Source organism: Talpa europaea (genome assembly GCF_964194135.1).
Source record: "Talpa europaea genome assembly, chromosome: 12".
Taxonomy (NCBI): domain Eukaryota; kingdom Metazoa; phylum Chordata; class Mammalia; order Eulipotyphla; family Talpidae; genus Talpa; species Talpa europaea.
In genome coordinates, this window is record NC_140079.1 from 41,670,004 (window position 1) to 41,691,914 (window position 21,911).

The window sequence follows — 21,911 nt, forward strand, 5'->3', positions numbered from 1 at the left end:
GACCTAGGCCGGCGCTGTGCGGCCACATCCTGGGTGTTCTCTGAGGTGGTTTACTAGGGTGAAGGGTTCTCCACTGCTTGTCCAAACCCTGGAGCGCTTAGAGAGGTCAGACTCCAGTCCCCTCCAACTCCCAGACCCGGGGATCTGTATGTATTTAAAAAACTAATGGAGCTGAGAAACTACACTAGAACTTAGCATGGACGTGTGATGTAGTAATTATCACTATTACTAATAACAATAAAAACCTTCACTAGGAAATATTTTCCCATCCCATGATGTCATCAGATGCCCAATCCCTTGTTCTTTTATGGAGAGGGCCTGTGAGGCCTGGAGACTTACCAGGACACAGGACAGGCCTCTGCCCCCAACATTTGTCGACTGGATTCTTTGTAGCATGTATGTAAACTATAGCTATGAAGCTAAATACCTAATTGTATTTGGACCCTGAGTAGAAGTGTCAGATCTCACCCTGAAGATCTTTGCTGTGCTGAGCCTGTTGCCATGTCTGTAAAGTGGGTCATTGTGAGCTCTCACCCCAATGGGTTGCTGAGAGCACCCTGAAAATGTTTGAAGGAGTTAACTCAAAAGTATTTGGGCACCTACTGTGCCTACCCATTGTTTTGGGCCTGGTGAAAATAACAGAACTAAGCAAATATTCCTGCCCTCCTGGAGCAGTTACTATAATAGGGAGCAATGATATAGCTTCATTCAAGACCTGTCCCAACCCTGCAATCTCTCAGGAGGCTAACACCCCTCCCCTACTCCATTCATAAAATAAACTCTGGTATTTTTCTTTTCTTTAAAACTTTATTTAAAAAACTTCCGATGCAATATTAAAAAGCAATACAGCCAGCTGGAGAGACAACCAACATAAAGGAGGAGGGGTAGGGAACACCCTGGTACCCAACCCCAGCTGTTTCCAGGGGCTACAGGCCAGGGGCAAACTGGGGAGGGGCAAGGGTGATGGGGGAGGGAGGAAAGGCCACCCACCAAAATGAACAGGCGGAACAAAACATTTATATCAGAAACATCTGGCTGAACTGAAAAGGATTTAGATAGATGAAAAGACCCCATGTTCTTCTTTTCAAAAATGTCCTGGGCTGAGTGGGGGTAGGGTTGGCCTCCTGGGGTAAAATGAGTAGACCCTGTCCCACCCCACACTCCATCATGGAGCACAGGATGTACGTGTGTGTTGGGGAGACATAGGTAAGAGATGAATAGGGAGGGATAACCCCCCCGAATCCGTTATGAGGACACTGAGGGTGCCCTCATCCAGTTCCTGGACTCTGGGGGTCTTGGGTGAGATGGGGGCTGGAATGGGCAGGGGCGCAGCTGGGCATTCAGCCTAGAAAGCCATCAGGGTCATCATCCTCAAAGTGGCCTTGCTGCAGCACCTTGATATGGTGCTCGTAGATTTTCAGGGCTGGGCCCAGACGGATGGATAGCCCTGTCAGCACATCTGTGCGCTGCATGAGCAACAGTGACTTGCCGTCAATTTCCTGGGTAGGACAGAGAGAGAGAGAGAGAGAGAACACAGGTCAGAGCAAAGCCCACTGAGGCCCTTGATTTCAGTGGGATGGGAACTCACCTGTTCTTGGAAAGCTGTTGCCTGCTCAGGGAAGCCTGCCTCGGTGAAGTACTCTACCACATCCATGACCGTCCACTCTACAGGGTCCGCTGGCTTTTCCTTACGCCCCGAACTGTGTCAGGATAGAGGGAGCCAGAAAACAGTGATGCCTCTACGATCCTGTTACAAGTACCTGGCAGCACCCCCATATTCAAACACCCCAACTTACGGGCAGCCAAAGGGGGTCCCATCAGCCCCAGGCAGGGCTGGTTTTCCTGGGGGCAAAGGCACGGGGGACGGGGAGTCTGGCCCAGTGGCAGCAGAGGCTAGCAAAGAAAAAGCATATGCCTGTGGGTTTATCACGGGGCTTGGTTCCTCCCCACAGGTACCCTCTTCTACCCAGAGGGATCCTTACCTGATCCCCCCTCCTTATTCATGGCGGCCATGGAGAAGACCTGGCGGGTGCCACTGCCGGGTGCTGGCCCTCGTCCTTCATCCTGGCCCTGGTGGGGTCCACAGGGTGTCCACTCCTTAATCCTCTCCTTGGCATTCTGAGGGCCCCGCTCGCCATTAAGCTGGTGGTGCTGCGCACCTGCAGGGCGGTCACTCTCCGGCACTTCAGAGCCCTCAGACACATCGTCTTCGTCATCTTCATCTTCGTCATCCTCCTCTTCCTCTTCCTTCTCAAGCACTGGCTCTTCTCCACCTCTCTGGTAACGGGGGGAAAGGCACACAGGGTCAGTAGCTGTTGAGGCCCTGAGTCCAGTGCCTGGGGTCCAAACCCAAAGGGTATGCCTGCGGTGGCCTTGAGCAGCAGCAGCGGCTAACTTTTACACGTCCACTCTGTGCCAAGCTCGGGGCCAATAAAGCCCTGGGTAGCCAAATCTCACTAAACTCGCTCAACAACCCCAAGGGGTCGCTACTGTTATTAAGTCGCATTTTACAGGGGAGGAAACTGAGTCTCGAGAAGATTAAGTCACTTGCCAAGGTCACCAGGCGCTGAGCCCGCAGGGAAGACGCGCACAGCGGCGGCCACCCGGTTCCTCCAGGGACTCGCGCGCCCCCGTCCCCTCGCCCGCCCGCCCCGCACCCCGCCGCCAACTTCACCCGCACCTGCCCACCGCGCAACGGCCGCCCGCCCGCCCGCCCGCCCGCCCTGCCCGCGCGCTCACCTTGCTCCGCGACGCGCGGGAGCCGGCGGCGGGCGGCGCCCGTCCGGGCCTGTCCCCGCGGGGCAGCGCGAGCGCTCCGAGGCGAGTGCGCTCCAGGCGGCCCCGCGCCGCCGCCTCCTCCTCCAGCAGCCCCTGCACGCGGCCGCGGGTCAGGCGGCCGCCCGCGCCGCCGCTGCCCCCGAGGTAGCGCACGACTTCCCGCAGGCTCACGGGCCGCGCCGGGCCGCCGGTCCGCGCCGCGCCCCCCTCCGGCGGCGGCTGAGGCTGCGGCGGCGGCGGCGGCTGCTGCTGTGGCGGCGCCGGCGGCTGAGGCGGCGGCGGCTCCCGGGCGGCGACGGCGGGGGGCGGCGCGCGGCGCGGGCCGGCCGGGGGCGCCGCCGCCGGGGGCGCGGCGGGCGCGGGCGGCGGCGCGGCCAGGGGCGCGGCCCGCTGCGCGCGGGGGCCCGGCGGCGCGGGGCCGGGCGAGGGGGGCGCTGTGGCGGCGGCCGCGGCGGCCGCGCGGGGCGCCCGGGCCGGGGCGGCGGCGGCGACGGGCGCGGGCGGCGGCGGGGCGGGCGTGGGCGGCGGCGCGGCGGCGGCGGCGGCGGCGGCGGGGCCCCCGCGGGGGGCGCGCGGCGGGGCCGGCGGGGTGGCTCCGCGCCGGGGCGGCTGGACGCGCGCCGCGTTGCGGTACGAGATGCTCCCCTTGTAGCTGACCCGGAGCACGGCGCGCTGCTGGATCAGTTTCTCGAGCTCGGCGCGCGTGCGCTCCGGCTCCGGGCCGTGCCGCCGCCGCACCATCCGGCAGATGCGCTCCAGGTCCGGCCGCGCCTTGCGCGAGCGCAGCGAGTCGATGGTGTCCAAGATCCACTCTTGGTAGTGCGGGGAAGCGGCGGACGACGAGGCGGCGGCCGCCGTGGTGGCGGCCGCCGCCGTCTCCGGCGGGGGTAGGGCCGGGGGCCCCGCCATGCCTCCCGCCCGGCCCGGCTGCACCGTGCGCGCTGCCTCCCTCCCAGAGCGGCGCCCCCCTCTCCCGCTCCCCTCCCTCCGCCGCTGCCCGCCTCCTCCGCCTCCCCCCCCGGGGGGCGCAGCGCCTCGGCGGAGCGGCGGCGGCGCTGCTGTTTCTTTGCAAAAAAAAAAAGCAAGAGAGAGGGAGCGAGAGAGAGGAAAAACAGTGAGAGAGAAAGAAAAGAGGAAAAAAATATGCACACACTCACTCACTCGCACGCACGCACACCCGGGCCCGCTTCTGCTGGGCGCGCGCGGGGCCGGGGATGCGAGCAGGAGGAGGGAGCGCGGCGCGGCCGGCCCCTCCCCGCCGCCGCCGCCGCCGCCGCACGCGCGCCCTGCGCCCGGGACACTCCGGCCCCCCTCCTCGCCCGCCCTCCCTCCTCCCCGCCGCCCGCCTTCCTCCCTCCCACCCCCACGCGCCCGCTTTTAAGGTGGAGCCCGGGCCCCCCGCCCGCCCCTTTACCCTGCGCTCTCGCTCACTCCGGCTCGCCCCGGCCCCCCCTTACAACTCCCGCGCGCTTTTTAAGGAGGCGCCGCGGAGTTGGCGCCGGGGCGGGGGCGGGGGAAAGCGGAGGGCGGGGGAGGGGGAGGGGAGCGCCGGGGGGAGGGGAGAGGGGCGGGCGGGGCGGGCGGGCGGCGCTCGGCCGCCCTCCAGCCATTGGGCGCGGGACCCAGACGTCCCCGGCGCCCAGCCCCCCTCTCCACGCCTCCCCGGCGCGCTCCGCTCTCGGGACCGCACTTACCGGGAACTCGCCGCCCGCTGGCCGGGCCGTCGCCCTGGCCGAGCGCCGCGGGGACCCCGGGACGGCCACCGCCCCCGCGCCCCTTGGGCGCGCTCGGTCCCTCGCCCCGCGCGGAGGCTGCGGGAGGGGGCGCGCACCGTCTCCCCCCTCCCCCCTCGGTCCGCCCCCGCGGCCGCTGGGCCTCCGGGTGCGCCGGCCCCGGCGTCTTCCTGGAGCGCCCTCGGCCCAGAGCTGGGCGCAGAGGGGCGCGCCACGGATGTGGGGTCCCCTAATTGAGGGTCAAAGGGCAATTTGGCGCCCCCTTCTACGGGGCAGGGGGAGTGGCGGAATTCCAGCAAAGCCCAGTCTTACAAGGCAAGGTCTAGATCAGCGTGAGCGCTAGGGTCCGAAATTCCCTCCCCAACCCCTTTGGGGGGGTGTGTGTGTGCGCGCGCGTGGGGTGTGTGTGTGACCGAAGTCGGGAACACCGGAGACACTTTTTTTTAAACAAAACTTTATTGGTAATAGTTTCAAATATGTTTACAACAGCACACTGTTCAAGAGGAAGTCGCGTCTTTCGCAGCACACAGGTTGACTCTGCGCCCACCCGGGGTCCCACCCTAGGCCTGAGAGCTCCACCTGGGATGGGGAGATAGTTCAGAGGGATAAACTTGGGGATGAACGGGGTGGTTCCCCACTTTTAAGAGGAAAATGCACAAATCAGAGAGGGAGAAGGGGTGATGGACAGTTGACAACTAAGCAGAGGCGTGCCCAGGATGGGAGGGGGGGGCTGCCCAAGGCTACTAAAGGAATAAAACAGGCGACCCCTCCCCAGCAACCCTGGCCTTCAACTGTGGCCAGGAAGGGGAGGTGAGGGCTTGGCCTCTTCCACATCCTTTTTTTTTGGGGGGGGGGGTAGGGGGTGAGGGGGGGTGGGGGGGCAGTGGGATGTTGCCTTCCCAACCGAACTGAGAGGAAGCTGGGCATTAAAATCTAATTGAATAAAATTTAAGCTTTTGGGGGAAGTGCTGCTGGGAGGAAAGACCCCCGGCTCAGGGCTCCCTCTCTGTCTTTTCTGGGGACAACAACTCTTTGGCAGGGAGAACAGGGGCAGCTGCTTGTCTGGGTCCCAGAGGCCAAGGATGAAGAAAGGTCTGTTGAGGCAGAAGCAAGTAGGGACTTCCTAAAAGGGCTGAGACCCTTCCAGGCTTGGCAGGGGATCCCCAGTTATGGGGGTCAGGGGACATTAGCAGCTTGGGGCAGAGGTTCAATCCCAGCTCCTTCCTTTATAAATTCAGCCTGCTTCCCAGCTTTGTTAAAAAGAATTTCAGGAGGGAGGATGGGAGAGGACATCAGAGAGGTAGAGGGAGGCAGGAGGGAGGCATTGGTGGAACTTAAGATTGTAAATTTGTTCTTTTAAAAATTCTTGCAAGCAGCCCCACTGAACATGTCACTAAAAATCTCTCCTTCCCAGGCAAAGTTTTTGTGAAGGGAAGGGTGGACTTTCCTTCATTTGCCCTTAATGAATGGTGCCTGTGGTTTTTTTTTGGGGGTGGGTGGGTGCTGGAGTTAAGTTTGGGCCCCTCTTTCCACACCCTGTCCCTGGATACACCAGCAAGACCTGGTCTAACTGGAACTGAGAAACTCGTTTAAAACAGGCAGAGGTGGGTTTGGGTGGGGAGTTAGGGAGGAGAAAGGCAAAAGCAATAGAAGGGGCAGGAGGACCAAGGAGGTGAGGGGACCAGCTAGTGTTTCCCTCTGACTATCTGGGCTTCCTGCTCCTCCTATCCTGGAGGGGAGATGGGGATGAAAATAGATACAAGGAACTCTGGGGCCCTCTGGCTGTTCAATCCAACCCTCCCCCCCACCCCCCTCAAAAAAAGAAAACCCACTGGGGCACAGGCACACCCCTAAAACTCAGAAAACTCCTTGCCACACTTTTCATTGATGGAGACTCGGATCTCTTCTTCCTCATAGTCGTCAAAGTTACTCGTGTCCCCAGGGCCTTTAAACTTTGGTATGAAAGGAGCTTCCACCTGGAGAGGGGTCAAGAATTACCCAGACCTCAGCAGTCACCAGAATCAGTCTTTACAATAAATGTGAATGGCCTAACTTTTGTGAGCTAACTCACTCTGATCCAGGCCTGTTCTTAGCATTATGTTGTAGACTAACCTTAACAACCCAAGATACTTATAGCTAGCTCACACCCATGGGGAAATTACTCCCCAGAGAAAGTTGTGTCTCCTGTCCAAGGTCAAAAATGATCCCAGAGTGGCCAAATGACTTTGGAATCCCATTTCTAGACCTCCATTGCTTTACTCTGCCTCCTTCAGGTAGACTCAGAGCTCAAGGCCTACTTTCAAATCCCTCCTCCCTTCTCATCTCTCCATTGACACCCAGCTTTTGTCTCTCCTTCCCCCACAAAAGCATTAGTGGGCCAAGAGAGGGGGTCCCACCTTCCTCTGGTAGATGGCAATCCAGTCAGTCGTGGCAAACCATTTGTGGTTCTTGATGTCATTGACCCCATTCTTGAGGTTCCCAAAGCGCTTGGTGAGATCCACCTGCAGGAGGTTCCGCAGCAGATCCTTCAGGTCAGAGCTGAAGTGGGATGGGAACCGCACCTGAAGAGGGAGTATAAGACAGGATGGGGAGCTGGCCAAGAGCCCAGGGAGCCCAGAAAATTGCCTTAGCCATTCAACAGTCCTACTGGGCAGTGGGCCCCAAATGTGAGTGTGCATTTGACTCTCATTAAAACAACTCATTGGATCTGCTGCAGTTTCCCATCCAGGTCTGGGTGGACCTAATAACTTGCAATTCTAGCCAACTCCCTTAGCATGCTTGAGAGGAGGCTATGTTGATGCCTGGTACTCTAAGGTCACTGCTATGATACTTCCCACTTTAGAGAAGAGGAAAATGAAGTTCAGAATGGAAAGTTAAACTGTCTGCTCCTGGCTACAGAAGTGACCTGGACTGGGCGATTCCATTTAGGGTCTGTTGGAGACTTTAGAACTTGCCTTCTTAACTGCTGTTCCCTAAGGTAGTCCTGCTGGGATCTGGAGGTTTCTGGAATATTCATGCTTATGAGAGAAATGATTATTTTTCTACTTCTCTTTGCACTGCTAAGGCTCTTCCAGCCTTAAGACTCAGCTCAACTCTTCCAGAAACTCTTCCAACACCCTGAGTCCATTGCCTTGTATGCAAGCAGTTGCTGAATTTACAGCCACAAGAACCAGCTCTATCCCTGCTCTGCCTCTTACGCGCTTGCTGCATGACCTTGGCCATGGCCTTTAACCTCTCTGGGCTGTTCCTGCCTCTCTGGCAGGGGGCAGATATCCCAGGGTTGCTTGAAGGAGAAAATAAAGCTGAGGGTGCATGGGAACTGTATAGTTCTACAAAGAAGGGAATTATGCTCATCATCTCTTCTTTAGAATCTTCTATGGTTTTTTTCTTTTTTCCCACTGGGTCATTTTTTCAACAATTTCTATTCTACTTAATTTTTCTCTTACTGGCCTACTGTACAGTTGGTGATTTCTCCCAATCGTCCCAAGAGGCAGGTGGCTGGCACCCCAGTTCCCAGATGTGCAAGATTAGGCTAAGGAGACAGGGGTAAAGGGACTTGCCCGAGGTTTCAAAGTCAGTAAGTGATAGAACCAGCAGCTAGAGTGGGGTTGGCCCACCCAGGCTGACCTCAGAGCTGCTCCCATTTCCTGTGATTCTGCCCCAGTCACAACTCCCATGTGTAAATGCTGGGCCAGGGGGAGGGGTAGGCAGGTCCTCCTGGAGAGGTGGGTAAGTTGAGGACAGAGGTGGGGACCCCAACCCTCTAAGGCCCTTGGTGCCTATGATGATACCACACATGTGCCTTTTATATAACTCTGCTTTCTTACTCCCTCAGAGTGCTGGGGTACAACTCAGGAGTACAGTCAGGCTGGGGTCTAAGCAGGGTGGCAACCACTGAATACCCAAATCCTCAGAGGTAGCTCTAGTAAGGAGTTGCATGCTGGACACCCTCAATGATGCGACTCTCAGTGAGTTCTGGGCACAGAGCACACCTGATTTCCTGCTGTGTAACTTGTGATCAGTGATGCTGAGGAGGATACTAGAGATGGGAAGAGCCTTGTATCAGGCAGAATGGGAGTTTGGGTGAAGCCTGGCCTTTTGGAGGTCTTGAAATTAGATAGTATGGTTGTGCCAGCTATTGGCCTCAGCATGGCCATTGTGCCCAGCTTTACTATCTGGCCTAGCTTAATGAACTTCTAGATTGTTCTGACAAGAAGGACTCCTCAGTGAGCAGGATGGGTGAGGAAGAGTCTATCTCATAGCTGAGCCCCCTCATTCAGGCCTCACCTTCCCAGAGACAATCTTCTCATAGATCTGGATGGGCTGGTCAGCAAAGAAGGGTGGGTAGCCGGCGGCCATTTCATAGATGAGCACCCCCAGGGCCCACCAGTCAACAGCTTTGTTGTAGCCCTGGAGTGAGAGGGTGAACAGGGTGAGGGGAATAGATTGAGGCAGGGGTGTGAGTGGAGAGCACCTTGGCATCCTGGGGTGGGTGCAGGAGCACCTACTTTGCTCAGGATGATCTCAGGGGCTAGGTACTCGGGGGTTCCACACAAAGTCCAGGTGCGGCCTTTCACGCGCTTGGCAAAACCAAAGTCTGTCACCTGCAGACACAAAAAGAGCAGGTTGGCTGGGAGGGAGGGTTCAGATCCAGGCTGCCTGGGGCTGCCCCTCGCCTGGCTCGGTGAGCACCTGAATATAGCCCTGCTGGTCAATGAGCAGGTTCTCCGGCTTCAAATCCCGGTAGATGAGGTCCAGCGAGTGCAGGTACTCGAAGGTCAAGACAATCTGGGCCGCATAGAAGCGGGCATGGGGCTCACTGGTGGGGACAAGCAGGAAGGAGATGGGTGAGTGCCACGGCTCATGCCCAGCCGGACTTGCCTGCCCCCAGAGAGTCCAGCAGGTGGGCCTATAGAGCCACCTCTGGTCCAGCTACCCAAAATGCACAAGCAAAGCAGCCTTATTCATATAAACCCAAAGTGGAAAGAGCCCAAATGCCCATCTACAGGGGAATGGAGTCACAGACTGTTCAATTCATACAATGGAATCCTACCCACCATCACCAGCATCAGGACCAACTCTAAACATACTCAAGCATCTATGTCAAAAATAGTTACATGAGATGAAAGAAGAATGACACAAAAAGAACATGAGTTGTGTGAGTCCATTTATATCCAGGCCAAACCCAGACCAAACAAGCTGATGGTATTTGGAGCTGGAAAGGACAATGGCCTATCTCAGAGCAGTGATTTGCCAAGAAAGGCATTGAGGAAATTTTCTGCAGTGATATAAATGTTCTATATGGGGTTTTCGGTGGGGGTTACACTAGTGGATGCAAATATTAAAACTTAAGGAACAAACCTGTGCATTTTTTGGAAATTAAGTTCCTATTTTCATAAATAAAGAAAATAAAGCAAAGCAAGTATTTAAAAACTGCATGGAACTTGGTAACTTAAAATCATGACATCTAAGCTACCATGTTTGTTGTGTTTTATTGTGGCTGAGATCCAACAAATCCTTAGCTCGGGGGAACAAACAAAAACCCACAAGGACCTGGAGAGATCACTTGATAGTGTTCACCAGATAGCTTGACCTGGTGTGTTGGGGGCAGCTGGCTTACCTGAATCTTCCGATCCGCCGCAGGTGTGAGAACATCTCCCCACCAGGCACATACTCCATGACCATATATAAATTAGAGTTGTCCTGTTGGAAGCAGCAACTGGTCAGGGCTCTACTCCTTGAGCTCTGGGCCTATCTGAAGGCCTGGTGCTCAGGGCCAGCAGGTGTTCAGAATAAAGTGACAACAGTAACCCTGGCTCCCCAAATGAAGCATGTGCTGAGCAAGTGGTGCTGCGCACAGTGAACTACCTCTCATTTCCTTCTGCCTGGGAGGAGAAAGATACAGCTGTTCTCCTACCTACCGGGGGCAAAAGTGAGGACTGGCATGCCCAGGTTAGAGGGAGGTCACTGTGGCATCTCATGCTAGAACTGTCTTGGGCAAGGCTCTTGGCCATAGTCTGGCCACCTGTAAAATGTGACCAGGATGGACTGCAGAATTTGCGGCAAAATTTTTGGCAAAAATGATTACAGATTTCAATGTAGTGGTAGCACAGAATTAAACCAGGTTGGAGGCCCTGTCACTACCTGGTTGCAGCCCTTGAATGAACTCAAAGTCAGGGCTTAGGATGGCACTTCTGAATAGATCAGTTGGGGTGCTCATGATGAGCTCAGAACTGTCAAGACAAGTCTGCCAGGTGGGACTGATATGACTCCCCATTTACAGATAGGAAAACTGTGGCTCAGGACAGTGAACTCCTTTGCCAGGATCACATGGCCAGGAAGTGCAGAGCCGGGGTTTGCACCTGTGTTCCAGGTGGTGTGGCACAGAGTGTGTGGCCATACTCATATGTCAAGTTCTTACTGTAAACAGTGATAGCAATGCTGGTGGAGTCAACAATGTTGGGGGGCTCACCCAACATTGAACAAGAGGCTGGCAGGTCCAGAAGTTGGATTTGGATTTAGCAGAGTCCCAGGGCACTCCTATACAGGCATGTTCCTGTACTCCCTACCCCCATATCCCTCTTCAAGGGGTCTCGTTCTTGCCCTTCAGTGGGCCTGCCTTCTTGGACGGCCACTGGTTGTCCTTGGCTCCAGTCCCGGCTTTGAGAAGCAAGGTTGTACCTAGTCATCCTGGGCTGCTCCCCCTTCCCCTGATGGCTGGTACTCACTGTAGTGGCCCTAGCATTTTGCCCTCAGCAGCTGGGAATCCCACCTTGAAGGAGAACTCGAGTTTGACGAGGAACGGAAAATTGACAGCCTGCAGGATGCGCTTTTCGTTCAAGGTATGCTCGATCTGTTTCAGTTTCACCACCTGCAGGGGTGGGAACAAGGCAAGATGAGGGGACGTGAGAGGCACCTCCACTCCCTGGTGCCCAGATTAGGGTTGCCACTTCCTTTGAGTGCCTGAGGTCTGCTGGGTCAGGTGCTGAGGACACAATAAGATGACAGGGGCTGCCTGTTCCTGCATGGCATGCAGTTCAAGGCAAGAACACATGAGTTATCTAGCCTTATGGTCCAGAAGGGTCAGAGCTATGGTGGAGGAAGTGTAGGGACTGTGGATGCCCAGATAAAGCATTGGCAAAGTCTAAGAAGGAATCAGAGAATGTTTCCTGGACAAAGGGGCAGCTGCACTAATACTGAAAAGATACATGGGAGTAGCTACTCAGGAGTAGGGAGCTTAGAAACACCTTCCATCAAAAGTACCCCCCTACACCCACCAGAATCCTGGGCTAATTCCTGCTCCACCCTCAGCTGTCCCCAGCAGGTGCTTCGACACATATGACAAGAGTTCCTAGGGGTGTGCACTATGAGCATGCAGGCTTCGAAGTCCAGACACAGAGAGGGAAGAGACTGGCCCAAGGTCACATGCAGATAGTTAGGGTCAGGCTGGAGCGTGACACTCACAAATGACTGGGGAAGCAGGATTAAAATTTTGAGTAAAACAAAAATTTAAAAACTGACAACATGGGCCTCCCCGGTGGCACAGGGGATAAAGACAGTGCTATCAAGCTATCGGCAGCCACTGCAGCATGAGTTTGATCCATGGCCAGCCAAGGAGCAGCCCACATGACGCAGCAGACCTCTCCTGTCTCGCCCGCTCCTCTCTCAGTAGTGTCCTTCAGTAGATCTACCTGTTCTGTTCCCTGCCCTCTCTGGTGAATCACCCCCACCACCTCTGGCCTGTACCCTAGTTCTTGTATGTGTAAATAACTAAATCTTTAAAAAAATAAATAAAATAAAAATTGACAACACAATTAGTGCACAGGTTTTCAGCCTGTTTGGGACAACTTAAATTATATAAAATCAGCTCTTTCAATTTCTCTTCTTTTTTTCTGATAAAAATTTAACATCCAACAGAGAAGCATCATACGACACACGTTATGTTTTAAAGACTTAGTATAAGAAAAAGAATATGAAATGTCTCATTAAAAATACTTTTAACGTGGGTTACCTAGAATGAAATGGTGCTGTAGATATATTCTAGCTTAATTATAGCACACTATTAAAGTTAGCTCCACCTGTTTCTTTCTTTTTTTTTTTTAAAGATTTATTTATTTATGCATAGAAGAACTGGGGTGCAGGCGAGAGGTGTAGGGGGTAAGAAGATTCACCAGAGACAGAGTGGGGAACGGAACAGGCAGACTGACTGAAATACACTGCTGAGGGGAGCAGCAGGTGAGTCAGGAGAGGTCTGCTTTGCCTTGTGGGTCAGCTCCCTGGCCAGGGATCGAACCTGTGCTGAGGTAGCTGAGGATTGCCTCATAGTGCTGACATCTAACCACTTGCGCCACCAGGGACGCCCTCCACCTGTTACTTTTAACTTTTTAAAAGAAACTTCTAGAAGATACAAAACCACATGTGGCTTGCGTTACATTTCTACCAGAGAGCACTGCCCCTGAGTATTTATTGCCTAGCCAAAAAGTGGGGTCTCAGAAGTATTTAAAGAAAGAAGGGTAATGTCACTTCCTGTGGGAAGATTTCAGGCTTTCTTGACACCTGGGAGGTGTCTGACCTGTCATAGTGCTTAGGTTGGCAGTGGTGGCCTATCTGGAGGGGAAGCTTAATGAAGGCAGCACCCTGCCCTCTGGCCCTCAGTCCTAGTACTTTATGGAGGCTAAGGAAATAGCTGGTGAGTGGATAGGTGGCAAGAGCACTCCAGGTGGCGAGGACAGCCCAGGCAAAGGCCATATGGGTGGGGCTGGGCTGTCTAGGAAGGCGGGACTCACCTTCTGTTTGTCGAGGATCTTCATGGCAAAGTGGTTCCCAGTCTCCTTATGCTTCACTAGCATCACCCGCCCGAAGGAGCCCGTGCCAAGGGTCTTGATTCGTTCAAACTGATCCAAATGGGCTGTATTCTGTGGGTGGAGGGGTTGGGAGGGTCAGGGAACCCCTCACTGTGGCCTGCTTGGGGGGGCGGGGGTCTGTAGCATCCCCTCTGCCACCAGCAGAGGGGGCCCTGGGCAGCAGGTGGAGTGAGGGGGTTGAGGACAAAGAGTGGAAAAACAAGATGGCAGAGGGTGCATTCCTCCAGGAGGGCAGCAGAGGCCAGATCCAGTGCTGGCTTGGGGCCCAGGAGCTGCTGGCAGCTGCAAGGGGGGCAGGGGCTGCCAGTTGAAAGAGGGTGTTGGGGTAGGGGAGCATGGCAGTGGGCAACTGGGTACCTCCCCCAGGAGTCCCCATGGGCATTTAGGGGTAGGTCTGCAGCCCACCACAGGCACGAAAATCCTACCCATGTTACAGGGATGAAGCCAAGGGCCATTAACGTCCCCTTCCCTGAGCTCTGAACCTGGGGCGCTTACCTGAGCAGGACTTTCCCATTTTTTAAGAAAATCTTCTTTGGCTTTAGCTAAGAATTCTTTCACTGAAAGGAAGAGAAGGGAAAGTTAGGTAGAGTCACCATCACAACAGGGTGGACCCAGGCTTTTCCTTGGGAGATGCCCATTGGTGGAAAGTGAGGTGCAGTTGTCTCAACCCAGAACATGACCTTTTCCCTGTGCCTTCCTGTGCCCTGGCTGAGCCTGAGGGCAGCTTGCGGGGGGGGGGGGGGGGGGGGGGCACTAATCTGGGCTGGGACCTGGGCTCCCTTTACTATAGAGAGGTGGGATCCAGTCTCAACTCTGCCCAAATGAGGTACAGAGTAACCCAGGGGTCACTCTCTGGGGGACATAGAGCAACACCCAGTCCAGCCCACCCCCACTCGCCCCAGTTCTGACCAACATTCCATGGCCAGGGACGCTGCCAGCTGAGGTATTTATAGCCTCAGGATTTGGCTGCTCCTCCGGCTCTTCTCTGGGGAGGCTGGCCCCGGGTGGAGGCCTCTGGGGCTCGGGTAGCAGGCGCCCTTGGGGGGCTCAGCTGTTGCCTTGGCCCCCAGCTAGCTATGTTACTGCCTTTGCCAATTGAGGGGCCCTGGCTCCTGAGTTGGTTCAAGGGAGGCCTTACCCAATACCACCCCTCCATGGGTCCCTCAGCACCCCAAGGTAAACACTGTTATCCTGCTAACAATGAAAACTTCCCTGGTGGACCCTAAGCCTGATGCTTGTCTTATTATCTTATTTGGCTCCTGGGCCAACTTTCTTTTTATCTGCCCTTCCCATTTAATACCCTAGAAAATGGAGGTTTGGAAAAAGGCATTCTTGCCAAAATGCTGAGATGCAGCCCAGCAAAGGACTCTGGGACCAGGTGGCATTCAGGTCCCTGGACTGGCTGTATGACCTTATGCAACTAATCTTACCTCTTTGGGCCTCAGTTTTCCTCATCTGTAAGATGGGGATAACAAGTAATGACCTGGCAGGGTAGTTGTGAGGACTGAATGAGTTAATCTTGGCAAAGGGAGTTGGACAGTGGCTGGCACAGGGTTAGTACGATAAAAATAACAGCTATGACTTTTGCTTTTTTTTTTTTTTAAAGATTTATTTATTTATGCATACAAGAACTGGGGTACAGGCCAGAGGTGTGGGGGGCAATGAGATGATCCACTAGAGACAGAGTGGGGAACAGAACAGGCAGACTAACTGAAACACACTACTGAGGAGAGCAGCAGGCAAGACAGGAGAGGTTTGATGCGCCATGTGGGTAGCTCCCAGGTTAGCCAGGGACTGAACTCGCTGCAGAGGCTGCAGATAGCTTCACAGTGCTGTGCTTAACCCCTTGTGCCACCAGGGGGCCCGACTTTTGCTTTTAAGTAGTTTAATTGAGGCATAAAACACAGGGGAGGGCCTGAGTTCAATCCCCAGCCAGGGAGCTAACCCAGATGGCACAGCAGACCTCTCCTGTCTCGCCTCCTGCTCCACTCAGCAGTATATTTTGGTAGATCTGCCTGTTCTGTTCCCCACTCTGTTTCTGGTGAATCCTTTCACCTTCCCTTCCTTCCCCCCCAACTCTGGCCTACACCTCAGCTCTTCTACACAAAAATACAATCTTTAAAAAAACAAACAAAACAACAACAGGAAAAACACAGGGGTGTATCAAGTTCTCAAATCCTAGATGCTTAGCCTGACAAATTCTTCCATCATGAACCTGTCCTCACAACCTACCCGGAGCCAGGCATGTTGTAGGGGCTCCTCTGTATGCCATTCCTATGATGAGTGCTTGATTTCTATGCTTCATTCTGATCCTGCCTGGTCAGAGCTGCTCTTACTCCCACTGTACAGCTGAGAAGACTGAGCAAGCCTGAGGTTGCCTGCCCCACTAAGTACAAGTGGTCCAAGCACACAGGGCAGCCCGCAAAAGAGCTGTCCTCAACGCCCTGATGTTCCCAGGACGGGCGCTACCCTGATGTGTCCGGCCTGTCCCATCTGAACAGAGAGCTGGGGATCCACCTGGCCATTGCTCCCCCACTGTCCCCAAAGCTCTCCCTTAGTGTTAAGAGTGAAGAGCCCTCTATGGGGCTACAAGAGTGGCAGAATGGAGAGTGCTGACCAGACAAGTCTTGTTGAGGGTGACTGGGAAAAGAGGGCAAGAAATGGTCAAGACTCATAGTCTGGCACTTGACTGGGCGCCAAATTGTCCAAGAGACCTCCCTGAACCTGGGACAACACACTTTACCCCAACGCTGTCACCAGCAGAAACTTTTGGACACACAACACCTCCTTTGGAAATCTCGAAACAATGCGCTCTGAATTCTAGATGGGGTTGGGGAGGGAAAGGATACCTACTTGGGACTCTGATCTACCCACCCAAGAAGGCAGAGAGCAAGGGGCTTGGGAAGAATCTAGAATCAGCTGGCCCAAAAGAACTGCCACATCTGTCTTGTTCTTTCTCGTGTCTCAGTGGGGCTGCACCTCTGCTGTCTGCTGATACCCTCCTGACAGGTCCACAGGGTGCCTTAGTTTTACCATAGCCCTCCAAATGGTTCCCCCTGGTGCCAGAAGCTTGCCAGATTTGGGGATAGGATATGGGGGTTGGGGGTGGGGCAGACATAGGAGAAGCTGGTTCACAAAGGGATAATGAGGCGGGAACCACCAGAAGCCCCCCACTCACCTCTGCTTCCTGCCTCTTCAGCAGAGAATGTAATGAGGGGTGCAACAGGATAGGTTGATCTAGGGCCCACCTGCCCCTGGCCAGTGTGGCTCAGGAAGCAGGCTGTGGCTTAGGAGCCCAAAGGGTGTGGCACAGGTAGCCCAGGAAACGGACAGCCAGGTGGGCCCAGAGGAACAGCTGCAGCCACAGCTGGAAGGTGATCTCTGAGTCCCCACCCTGGCCACTGCCTGATCCCCTTTCCATCCCAGGCTTCCCTGGACTTTCCATGGACTCTCCCCTTTGCAGGGGGACCAGTAAATAGCAGGCCTCTGAGCCAGGTTTCTTGGGAGGGTCTCCAGGGACTGGGGAGGAGGAGCTGGTTGCCACGGATGCATTTAAAGGTACCTGCTCCTGGATGGCCAAGGTTTGCAAAGGACCTCCTTGGCAGAAGGCAGTGGGAAGATTCTCCGGAAGGTGTCCCTCTTGGCTGGCCAGTCTGCCCTGGGGTGGGGTGCTAAAGCTAACTTCCTGTACCAGGGACTTCACTGTTTTTGGATGCCAAGTTCTACCTCCCCTAGTGGGTGCTAGACTACCCAAAGGATGGCAGTGCCCACTGGGTAGAGGGGAAGGAGTTAAGACTCAGGTCCAGGCAGCAGCCAGGGGCTCCCTGGGGGCTAAAGAGGCCCCAGAGCCCTGTTAATTAGCTGAAAGAGCAGCCGGAGAGAAATGAGGCGGGAGTGGTGGTGAGCACCACCCTAACTCCTCCCTGATTCCTCTTTGAACCTGTAGCCCTCAAATCCTGCTATCCTGGGAGAAGTGGGTACATCTGCCTTTGTCTTGCTGCTCTATGGGGGTGGGTTGGGGAATGACTTTCTGGGATTTCCTTGGCCTCTGTCAAACCTTGCCCTGTGCTTGGCTTTGCTCATCCATGAAAGTCCAAACTGTAAATGAAAGGCTAAACCCAGAGGTAGGGGAGAGGGAGGCGGCTTTCATCATCTTCCTCCTTTCTGAATTCCAAAAGTAGTAGAGGATTAGTGGGAACTTCATGTAGAGTGCCCAGCACCCATAGCCCTTGCTGACAAGTCGCAGAGGGGGGAAACTTAGCCAGTTGCTGGCTTGCAGATTCTGCCACCCTACCCATGTCTCCACATGGGGGGGGGTGCCAGCTTCCACTCTGGCTATGATTCCGTTGGGGCTTGCACAGGAAACCCCAGACATCCCTTGAAAAGGCAACAGGAAGGAGTCCACCACACTCCCATCCTGACAGTACCACCACCCCCTCCATCTGAAATAAGTGTCTTGGGAATTCTGGGGCATGGATACCCAGCCAGAGCTGGGGCTCCTGAGCTGGGCTGGCTAAGTCATCTAGTCAAGCTTGGATCTCCTGCTCTAGGCTGCACCACCTTCCAGTCTGAGCTGGATCCCAACATTGGACCAAAGACCCATTCTGAACAGGACCTATTGTGTATTGGATAATTCCCTAGTCTGACTTGTAACCCAATATTAGGCTGGATCACTCTCCAGTCCCATGGACCCCCATTCTGTACTGGACCATTTGTCCATTATGATTTGACCCCAACACTGAGCTGGACCCCTACTCTGAACCATCCCTCTTTTTCTGAACTGGCCCAACCATCCCCCCAGGCTTTCCCAGATCACCAAATCCAGGACTGTTGGTAAGGGAGGGGTTTCCAGGGTCAGCCAGGGTTCTAGAGAGTCTTCCTCTCTACCTGCTCCCCAAGACTTGAGGGGCAGGGAGTATCTGGGAGTTGCTATAGCAACAGGGCTCAGCCTCACCATCCATGGATGCCATCACTCAGTCTTCCTCTCAAGGCACCAAAACTACGGTGGCTGAGAAGGCTCATGAGACCTGTGGCACCAGCGGGGCTGCCCATTCTCAGAGCCCTCCCTACAAAGGGAGTTAGGGGTTGTGAGGTGGTAGCAGTGAGAGGAACCCAACCGGAGACTCAGCAGATGCAAGGGAAGGTCAGACAGGACCTTCAGGCTTCTGAAAGGCCACACTAGGCAAAGAAAAAAGCTACTTAGGCAGGACCCTCTTGGGCACCCATACAACTGCCAATGCAGAGGTGTTTGGCTCGCCTGGACGTCTATAGGATGTTAGAGGGGAATAATACTTTCCATCGGGGGACTTCTTGGGGACATTTCTCACTCTCAGTGCTTGTCCCTGGAGCCTGAGGGATTCTGGGGGGCTTCTTCTCCCTGGCTCTGCCCGCTTTCCTGTAGGCCTGCTCCCAGGGGTGCTTTCAGCCAGTGCCAGCCAAGGCCTGCGTCCCATTTGGCTACCTGTCCCTGGGGCCTCTTGGGGCCGCTGTCCTCTCTTAATTCCTGCAGCTTGGTCAGAGTCCAGGGCTTGTCTTTTTTTTCCTCTGCTGTCTTAGCGTCTTACCTGAGCCCTTGCCCATGGCTTTAGCATTTTTGAGTATAGATTTCTCCCACCCCACCCCACCCCACCCCAGAATTTTTTCTTGACCCCTGCCCTCTTGGGAGAAGGCTGATGCTATCCTGCCCTGCACTGAGACATAGCACAAGCGGTTGCAGGATGCTGAAATGTGCCTGCTGAGTGAAGTTTAGGCATTTTCCCTACCCTAATCAGGCTAGTGTCTGGCAGATGAAATTCAGGTGCCCCCTGCAGGCTGGCCTGGCTACTGCCCCCACCCCTGCAAATTTTGTCTAACTCCATCCTCTCAGAATCAGAGCTTGGAAGCAAAAAAAGGTTGTCCTTCCTCATCATTTTTCCTTCTCCTACAAGCCCCTGGAAAGAAGCACAGCTTAGTTTCTCCAAGTGTGACATAGGCCCCACTGGCAAGGCATGAAATAGTCTTAGAAATGTTTCACTTTCCTAGTTACACTGTACTTCAACATGCATCAAAAAGAATATAGTTGACATAGCTATCCCATGATTTCATTTGTATTACTGCTTAGGATGGATCAGGGTTTACATTTGAACCAAAGTGATCCCAAATTTTTATTATATTAAATTAATATAAGTGACTAGAGCAAAATCAGGGCGGCAGCTTGAGAATGTCTGGGGTCCAGGAAGTTGGCTGGTAGGTGGGTCTGGGTGTGTATCCCGCCTCTGCGACATCGTCCATGTCAAACTCAGAAAGCTCTTTTGGAAGATTCATATAATGGCTGGTTATGAAAATCACTTGAGAAGATAAATCTACAAAACCACTTAGCTGGTACATCCTAGTTGGTCAATAAACAGTAGCACTATTTCATCATTATACTTCATTTCTGGGTGTCAAGCCTATCTTCTGAGAGAACTAGTGGTTCCTTCAGGAGCCTCTGATCTATTTCTTGGGAATACTTTTCCCTGTTAAGCTTTCCACTCCCCACCCCATGTGTCTGATATGTCTTGAAAGTTTTCCAGGACTATGTCATCTCCCCAACTTTCAAATGAGGCACTGCAATATATAGCTGCCTGCTTCCATCTCCTACCTCCTAGCCAGCCTCACCTGCTAGGGGCCCTGTTGCTCCCCTCTGCCAAGTCCCCTCTAAGCTCATGCCCAGACCTTTTTTGGTCACTATCCACCTGCTCCTCTGTCATCAAGTGCTCAGCTACAGGCACTTGCCTCCTCACCCTCCGCCCATTGGTGACATGTCAGGCCTCCCCATGGCTACTCAATGACTTTTCTGCCATTATTTGAATCTGTATGGTGATAAAGTTTTGGGGTTTTTATGCCCAGATCTTTCTGGGAAAGGACATTTGAAGCACTAAGATGCTGGGGTTTGAGACCAGTAACTGGGAAGGGTATATTTAGATGTGACCTCCTCTTTTTTATTTTTTCCCCAGCTCCGAGTATTTCTGGGAAGCAAGAAAGGAATCCGAGCTTCTTGGCCTTTAGGCCTGGAGTGATAACAATATTTAAGAATTGGAGGAATTGAGGAAGGGGCTTGAGGCCATTCTGAATGAAGGCATTTCTAGAAAAAGGATGTCTTTCTCTGCCTGGCTGGAAAAGGCCAACAATCTGGGAGTTGTGTGTACATGTGTGTGGTTGGTGGGGGGGGACAGACCTCTCTCTAGCTGAGCCAAGGGAATGATCAGAATTTGTGTGTCCCTGGGCAAGGCAAGTCATTAGATGTCACCCATTACTCTCTCCCACCTGCTCTGATTCCCCTTCTCACCATCCCAGCTCAAGCTGAATGAACCCTGCTAAATCCAGACTCTTCATCCCCCACTTTTCATCTTGAGCCAGGAGCCGGTGAAGAAGCCCAAGGGACTGGGTGAATGACGGAGCCTCAATTGTGAAACAACCATTTATTGAGGGGCCCTTCACAGAACCTAGAGCTCACTGCACAGCAGGCCTTGGGAAGGAGTTCTGCTGCTGTCACCCACCCCAACTCGGGAAAGAGGGCGACGCAATGAATCCCAACACAATTGGCTCAAACTTGGCTTTGAAAGCACCAAAACAGTTCTCTAGGTTCACGAACAGTCTGCCACCCCAGCCAGGGACAGACGCGTGTTTGGAGGAGGGAGCACAAGCAGAGCGGCAAAGTGACAGAATGAGAGGGGGGCAGAGAGACCCAGAAAGATCCTGTCCCCCATGCCAAGTGACACAGAAGGGAAATACAATGCTGGAGGTGGCTCTGGGAAATGCATAAGGGGGGCAGAATGTTTTTTTTTTTTGGGGGGGAGTGATAAGGTGAAGAGGGAAGGGCATGAGAAAGATGGCGGGGGCTGGAGGGGGGAGGGGTGTGGTCACCAAGTGGCCAAGGTTCCTGCATGGGGAAGGCAGACCCCACAGCACTCCCAGACTGGTACAAGCCTGGGGCAGGGCCTGACAGTGCGTCCCACCTGTGGGAGAGGTGAGTTAGGAAGAGAGGGATGAGAATGTGGAGAGAGGGGTCAGGAGAGGAGGGGGTAGGGTGGTGACAGGGGCCCACGTAGGGCCCAGGCGGTCATACGTGCCACGGTTGGCAGTGACAGCTGGGGGGGACACAATCTTGGCAGTGGAGGACGGCCTCTGGCCACAGGGGTCCCTACAGGAGTCTTCTACTTGCCCTCAGGCCCAATCTTAGACAAGCAGGGGAAAGGGGCGCTGAGGGGCCAGCAGTAAGAAATGGGGGGGGTCTGGGGGAGGGGCCAGGCGGTGATGGGCGGGGGGCTGGCAGCGCGGGGCCGGGATCGGGGTCACGGCCCCGGCACTCACCGCTCTCCTGCTCGCTGCCCTTCTTGGCGGCGGCGGCGTTGCCCATTGCGGCGGCGGCCGGGGCCGATCCCGGAGCTGTGGCGCGGCGGGTGCTGGCGGCGACCGGCGGCCCCGGAGCGCGCTGGGCGGCGGCGGCGGCGGCCCCTCGGGTTGGCTGCGCTGGCTGCGGCGCCGCGACCCCCGCCCAGCCCCTGCTTCCCGCGTC

At 54.8% G+C, this 21,911-nt stretch overlaps 3 protein-coding genes across 4 annotated transcripts; all 3 read right to left on the reverse strand.

The window, feature by feature from the left end:
- Positions 1–1,340: 1,340 nt before the first annotated feature.
- SAMD1 (sterile alpha motif domain containing 1) lies at positions 1,341–3,687 on the reverse strand (the record flags this gene model as incomplete). Its single annotated transcript, XM_084251116.1, has 5 exons — positions 1,341–1,499; positions 1,589–1,700; positions 1,797–1,893; positions 1,983–2,277; positions 2,740–3,687. 5 exons carry the CDS (start codon positions 3,685–3,687, stop codon positions 1,341–1,343), a joined length of 1,611 nt encoding a protein of 536 aa, XP_084107242.1.
- Positions 3,688–6,361: 2,674 nt separating this feature from the next.
- PRKACA (protein kinase cAMP-activated catalytic subunit alpha) lies at positions 6,362–21,911 on the reverse strand (the record flags this gene model as incomplete). 2 transcript variants are annotated; one of them, XM_084250334.1, is made up of 10 exons in its annotated part: positions 21,707–21,911; positions 13,871–13,932; positions 13,298–13,426; positions 11,284–11,382; positions 10,132–10,214; positions 9,204–9,330; positions 9,020–9,115; positions 8,799–8,921; positions 6,908–7,072; positions 6,362–6,487 (listed from the first exon to the last, which is right to left on the reverse strand). In XM_084250334.1, exons 1-10 carry the CDS (start codon positions 21,750–21,752, stop codon positions 6,362–6,364), a joined length of 1,056 nt encoding a protein of 351 aa, XP_084106460.1. In that variant the 5' UTR covers positions 21,753–21,911. The 2 variants fall into 2 exon arrangements, with proteins under 2 accessions (XP_084106460.1, XP_084106461.1); XM_084250335.1 differs by lacking the exon at positions 21,707–21,911 and adding an exon at positions 16,554–16,601.
- SMIM46 (small integral membrane protein 46) lies at positions 16,644–16,796 on the reverse strand (the record flags this gene model as incomplete). The annotated part of the gene is made up of 1 exon (XM_084248492.1): positions 16,644–16,796. One exon carries the CDS (start codon positions 16,794–16,796, stop codon positions 16,644–16,646), a length of 153 nt encoding a protein of 50 aa, XP_084104618.1.